At 43.8% G+C, this 6,880-nt stretch overlaps 1 protein-coding gene across 3 annotated transcripts in view; it reads left to right on the top strand.

Annotated features, from left to right (window-relative positions):
- Positions 1-6,880, top strand: part of ISOC2 (isochorismatase domain containing 2) — a 250,152-nt gene that overhangs the window by 39,938 nt on the left and 203,334 nt on the right. For all 3 annotated transcript variants that reach the window (XM_063436060.1, XM_063436062.1, XM_063436061.1), the window contains exon 3: positions 649-861. In XM_063436060.1, the coding sequence (XP_063292130.1) occupies positions 649-861 (213 nt within the window). The remainder of the gene's footprint in view (positions 1-648; positions 862-6,880) is intronic.

Consider the following 6,880-nt stretch of genomic DNA (forward strand, 5'->3'; position numbering starts at 1 on the left):
GTCTGGGGGCAGTGAACAGACCATTTCACTGTCAGCATTACATTAGACGTCCAGATAATGCTAAAGGTAGCTATAGCAGTTTTAAATACCTTTTATTTTAAAAATTAAGTATTTACCTGAATGTTGGAAGTGTGTTCAAATCTATTTTGGTCACATCTACTGTATCTGATAAAGATTGCATTTTGCTTTTAGATTTCGATTTCAGACCCTGTATGAAATTTTGCAAAATAAAGAACACTGTATACTGCCTAATGCTTTTAATTTCCCAAACATCTTATATAAAGAATGAACAAATAACTGAAACATTTAATTTGTTTACATTTACATAATTTAAAGTTTCAAGTTTGTCTGCAAAGCAATCTGTTTTCTTACTAGCTTTGCATTCATTGCTTAAAGTGTTATTTTAATAATTTTTTTGTCAAAAAGTGCTTTATAGCAAATGTGTTGTAATGATATTTTCAATGTTTGATACACAATACTATCAATGCTGCTTATAGCAAGGACAGTTGAGAATTACCACATTTAAATTGATGGTTGAATAGTATAATACATTATTCAACAATGGCTTCAGATTGTGTGGAAATGTTTTTCATTCTCATTTACATCTTTCTGCACTCTAACTTTTTTCTATTATTTTTTACCATTTAGGCTGCCAAGATTTTGGAAGTACCAATCATTATAACAGAACAGTATCCCAAAGGACTTGGCCCCACTGTGCCAGAACTGGGAGCGGATGGATTGATTAAATACTCGAAGACATGCTTTAGCATGTTGACTTCTGACGTTCAAGATAAACTTCAGTCAATTGGTGAACGGCAATCTGTTATATTATGTGGAATTGAGACACAAGCATGCATCATGGTATAAATTCTTTAATGTATCCACATTAATGTATCCTTGTTTATTGCATATTACCAAAGATCCGTTTCGATCTAGGAAGCACCCCCAGTGGCAGACTTAGAGCTACTATGTAAACATTGCAGTTTCTCTGGAACTTGCAATGTTTAACACTGCAGCACTAAGTGCAAAAGGGACATTTCACCCAGACCACTTTAATGAGTTGAAGTGGTCTGGGTGGTTATAGTGTACCTTTAAACTATAACCATAAGTTAGTTGTTAACTGCATCTTTTATTTTTTTAGCAAATGTATAGCATGGCGGGACACCACCACTAAGTGCCATGCCCACTGAATATTCAGATGTTTTGGTTTTGCATTTTGTGTCCCCAATGTGTATTCTTATGATTTTCCCTTGTTGAATGTGTGTTTCCCCTTTTTTTACACTGTACAATGCATTCTACTTTTCAACCATGCTCCGTGCGCCGGATCACCCCGATACTCCATTTAGAATGTTTAGTTAGAATGCTAACGAGGTGTGAAAAACCGCAGAACGCAGGGAACAAGAGGTGCGTGCTTCCCCTGGGTGGCCGCCGGTTTGTATCACCAAACGCCCACCAGGGGCAGCTTTCGCATCCCGAATCGGCCTGCGCACCCTTTCTTCAGTCCCCATGTTGGGGACTGTCCTACCCACTCCCAACGGAACTATAGTCACTAATTTTCCCCTACCTGAGAGCTACGAGGCTAGGCTTGTGGCTGCCCAGGAAAGCGCTCTCTCCAGCGGTGAATCTCTGGGGCTATGAGTCAGTCTCACGGCCGCAGAGTCCCGCTGGCCGCGTGGAAGTCTGTGCCGACCAATGGGAGAGGGAGTGCCATTCAAACTAGGTTTGCGCCATTCTCCTGGTTTGTCACCTGCGCCCTGCAGCGACCAATCAGCGCTCACACGTGCTGACCAATCAGAGAAGGAGCGCTCGTTCAAACGGGATTTCGCACCCTTTCTTCTGATTGGACGGCGAAACCCCTCTCGTCTCTGAGAGTTAGGAAGGTTAAATAGCCCCTTACACCTAATGGTATTTGTCCCTTCCTATTCATATTGCCATGGTAAACAGATTTCCTAAGCAAAAGTGGAGATATCCAAGCAAGTCAGGGGAATAAATAAGGATGTCATCCAGATAGACCAAAGCAAATGAGTAAATATAATCCCTGAGTATGTCATTAATCAAATCCTGGAATACAGCTGGAGCGTTGCACAACCCAAATGGCATCACCAGGTACTCATAATATCCGCTTCTGGTATTAAATTATGTTTTCCATTCATGGTTTTCCTTAATTGTCACCAAATTGTAAGCGCTTCTAAGATCAAGCTTAGTAAATATTTTATGGCCTTGGAGTCTGTCAAACAATTCAGCAATAAGTGGAATGGGGTAGGCGTTCTTAAAGGGACTCTATAGTCAACATATAAAAGCAAGAAAGACAGGTCCCCCAGCCTTCCTTCTTGCTTCTATATGTACTTTCATTTATTAAAAATAATTTTCAAAGCGTTTTTATATTAAAAACTTACCTCCGTTCCAGCGCCGAGCTCCCCGCAAGGCCGCGCCCCCTTTTTCGTCAAAATAACAAAATTGCGGGCTCAATCAGACGCTTCTCTCAGAGAAGAGTCATCGGCTTCGCGCTGCACCAATCGCGTTCTTCATAGAGCGGCATTGAATGCTATACTGCGCATGTGCGAGCTAAGCTCGCTGTGTGCCCGCCCCCCTCCTACGGCAGCTCTCCTACTCCAAACTAAAGATTTCTCTATATATAGTGTTTGCATACAAACACACACATATTGTTAATCATACACACACACTTTTTTTTTTTTTGAAACTTGAAGTTTATTGAGTTTTCCACAAGTCATGGTAATGGGGAAGGGATACAGAAGAGAAAAGGGGAGGGGGGGGAGGGGAAGGCATACGTTCACTTTACATTGTACATTTTACAGTTTGAGGTTACATTCCCAGCATATCATTTCAAACCGTTTGCACTGGTAGATCGTGACACCTTACGGTCGAATATGTACCCATTTGGATTACGGTGAATTGATTGCTATCTGCTGGTTCCACATTGTCTGTCTCATTGCTACCTGGCGTATTTTGTTTTGTATTTATTGGTTAGCTTTCTAGTGTCCAACCTATGTCTGCTGAACGTCCTTGTCTATTATGTGTCATTGCAAAAGGAATATTAACCCGAGGTGGATCTTGTGTCCGTCCTCCATGACCTCCACATTTCCCATGCGTCTGTGTGTTTGTGTTGGTACATTTGTGCCACAGAGTAGTGGGTTTCGTATATGAGTTGCTTGTCTATGTCTTGTATTAGCTGATGGGTTTTCGGTGCTGCAGGAGATTTCCAGGATCTCGCTATAACCCTCTGTGCTGTCAGTAGGATGTGGTATATCAGTTTTTTAACTGCGGTAGGTAAGTCGGTTGGTATGTCTAGGAGCAAAAAGGTCAATGGGTCTAAAGCTAATTCGATCTTGGTGGATTGTTTTATGAGATGTTGTATTTCCGCCCAGTACCTTTCCAGTTTAGGGCATCGCCACCAGATATGAAGGACTGAACCTACGTCTCTGGTGCATCTCCAGCAAGTCGGGGATGTATTGGGGAACAGTCTATGCAAGCGGGTTGGCACCATATACCACCTATACACTGTTTTTAAATATTGTTCAATCAGTGGGGCTGACTTCACCAGCTTCCTTACCGATGTCACTAAGTGTGACCACGTATCTTCTGTAATGTTATTATTCGTGTCTGCAGCCCATTGTTGTGCCTGAGTGGAGCTATGGAACGGCTGGTAGGGCTGAATACTTTTATAACATTCAGACAGTGGTTTGAGGGTTTGAGGGGGTACCCCAGTGATTCCCGTGTGTTCCCAAGTCGTCATTTTCCCTTTTGGATTTTGCTTATGTGGTTGTTCCTTAGTTTGTTTATGGAGAAAGGATTGTAGTTGAATATATGAGTAGTGGGATGTGGGTGGTATCCCGTATTTGCTGCATAGTTTCGAGAATGGCAATAGTTTGCCACCTTTGCATAAGTGCATCAGGTGAGTGGCTCCCTTGTCTCTCCATGGTGTTGCGTGGAATGTAGGGATACAGTACGGGATTGCATCAATAGGGGTAGCTAACGATAGTGGGTGGTGCAATTCAAAGTGTATTCTATGTTTATCCCAGGTTTTAAGAGCTAAGCTGAGTTGTGTCGGCATGGACGGGATTACTGGTCTGAGAGGCTTTGGTAGCCACAATACTCTAGATACCCGGAAGGGGGTCATGGTTTGGTTCTCCATATGTACCCATTGGGGCTGGTCTGTCCCCTTAAGGTGCGTTAATAGCGATGCCAAAATTGCTGCTTGGTAATACGATTTGATGTGGGGGAACGCCATCCCCTCTTTTTTTGTGGGTGCCATTAGTATTTTTTGGGATATTCTCGCCCGTCCCGTTCCCCACACAAATTGTATCAACTTGGTTTGCACATTTTTAAAATATGAGTTTGGTACCTGCCATGGGAGGTTCCTGAACAGGTACTGGAGCTTGGGCAATATCGTCATTTTAATTGCTACAATACGCTCTGTCCAGGACAGAAAAAGATTTCCCCAGCCCTTCAGTGTATCGGTGCAGTCCCTCCAGACCCTAATGTAATTTGAGGGGAGCATATCTTGTGGGTTTTTGGTAAATGTCAGGCCCAAATATTTTATGTTGTCTGTCCTCCATTCAAATATGTAGTCCCTCTTAAGTCTTGCTTGTACTTTTGGGTCTAGTCTCAAGCCTAGTGCTTGTGTTTTAGCAGTGTTGAGGGAGTAGTAGGACAGCGCCCCGTATTCTGTAATGAGTTGCATAACGTGGGGTAGTGATTTTACTGGGTTTGTAATGTACAGCAAGATATCATCTGCGAATGCACTGATTTTAATCGTCCGTCCGTGCCAGTCCACTCCCTCTATCTCTTGGTGGGTTCTAATTGCAGTGAGTAGTGGCTCTAAGGCGAGCACGTAAAGCAGGGGTGACAGAGGGCACCCCTGTCTCGTGCCGTTGGTGATATCAAATGGTGCGGACATGAAACCAGCCTGTAGGACTTGGGCTGTGGGGCGGGAGTATAGGGCAAATATTTGCTTGATGAATTGATGCGGGAACCCAAACCTTTCCAATACCCGGCGGAGGAAGAGCCAGCCCAGGCGGTCAAAGGCTTTTTTGGCATCTAGAGCTAGGAGTAGACCGCCGGGACCAGCCCCCCTCATCCTTTCCAGAACTAGGGACAGTTTTCTGTTATTGTCTGTCCCTTGTCTCCCCAGTACGAACCCAGTTTGGTCGTCATTGAGTAGTGTTGGAAGGAGTTTGTTCATCCTGGTGGCCAGTATCTTAGCATAGATCTTAGCATCAGAATTTAACAATGATATGGGCCTGAAGTTTTTGCATTGGTCTGGGGGTTTTCCTGGCTTAGGTAGGGTCACTATTGTGGCTAGAAGCATCTCGGGGGGGGAGTTGACCCGTGTCCGTTGCCGTCTTAAACGTCCGCGCCAGCCACGGAGCGAGTATGTCCGCGAATTTTTTGTAATATGAATTAGGTAGGCCATCCGCCCCGGGGGATTTCCCCACTGGCAGCTGTCGGATTGTGTTTAGTATTTCATTTACGGTGATTGGTTCAAGTAATGTCGAAAGTTGTGAATGGTCTAGCTGTGGTAAAGGGAGTTTTGCCAGGTATGCTTTAATCAAGTTATCATCTAGAGGGCCTGTTCCGGGATGGTTTCCTAGGTTATAGAGATTTGCATAGTATTTTGCAAATTCTTGAGATATTTCTAGGGGATTTTGAATCTTTTTTTGGTCTGTGGTGTGCAAGTAGGGTATCTTGGAGTGTGCTAGCTTCGCTTTTAGCCGATTAGCTAGGTATTTAGTTGCTTTCCCACTATGGTGGTAAGATGTTGCCCTCAGTTTTTGCAAACAGTATGCCGTTTTCGCTGCATTCAGTTCTACGAGTTGGTTGTTTAGTGTTTGTATTTGTTCCAGTAGGGCTGGGGACGGGTTAAGTTTATTTTGGGTCGTCGCTATCGCCAGTAGCTTTTGGCATTCTAGTAGGGTTTTCTGTCTGTTCTTTTTGAGGTAAGAGGAGCGCCTTATGAAAAGTCCCCTTACAACAGCTTTGTGTGCTAGCCATACATGTTGGTCAGATACCTCCCCCTTAGAGTTCTCTTTAAAGTAATCCGCCAAGTCTTTGTGTACTTGCGATGTGAATGTACGGTCGTGTAACAGCGACTCGTTCATCCGCCAAGTTCCTCTCCCCTTAAATTGGAAAGAGTCGAACAGGGTTAGATAAACTGGGCTATGGTCCGACCAAGTTATTTCCCCAATGTTACAGCTAGAGACTTGTGCTAATGTTTGTTGGTCCACATAAAAGGTGTCGATCCTTGTGTAAGTGTTGTGAACTTTCGAGTGAAACGTGTAATCACGCTCCCCTGCATGGAGAACCCTCCAACTGTCATACAGGTTGTGTAGTATGATTTTTTTAGAGTGTTTTACATATGGAAACCATCTGCCCTCGCCTTACTCCTTGTGGGAGCGCTGTCGTGTCTTCCTCTGGCGAAGTAATAAAATTTAAGTCGCCGCAGAGGATCAGCCCCCCTAATTTGATCAGTTCAATTTTTTGCATGAGACGGTGAAGGAAGGTCTCTGCCCCTTTATTGGGGAAGTACGCCGAGACCAGGGTGTACTGAGTGTTATTGAAGAGTCCCACCAACACGATGAACCTGCCCTGTGGGTCAATTAGTGTTCTTTGCTCAATAAATGCTACATCCTTGTGTATTAAAATGGATGTCCCCTTAGTTTTGTTCGCGGACAGCGCATGGTATTGATTAGGGAAGTATTTGGTGTATAATTCGGGTGTCTTAGCGTTTTGGAGATGCGTCTCCTGGATACAGGCGATGTCTATCTCTTTAGATTTAAGTTCTTGCAATAAAAGGCGTCTCTTGCCTGGTGTGTTTAACCCTTTTACGTTATAGGTAACCAGTTTCATGTTGGGGTAAAGG

The sequence above is a fragment of the Pelobates fuscus genome, chromosome 11 (genome assembly GCF_036172605.1).
Source record: "Pelobates fuscus isolate aPelFus1 chromosome 11, aPelFus1.pri, whole genome shotgun sequence".
Taxonomy (NCBI): domain Eukaryota; kingdom Metazoa; phylum Chordata; class Amphibia; order Anura; family Pelobatidae; genus Pelobates; species Pelobates fuscus.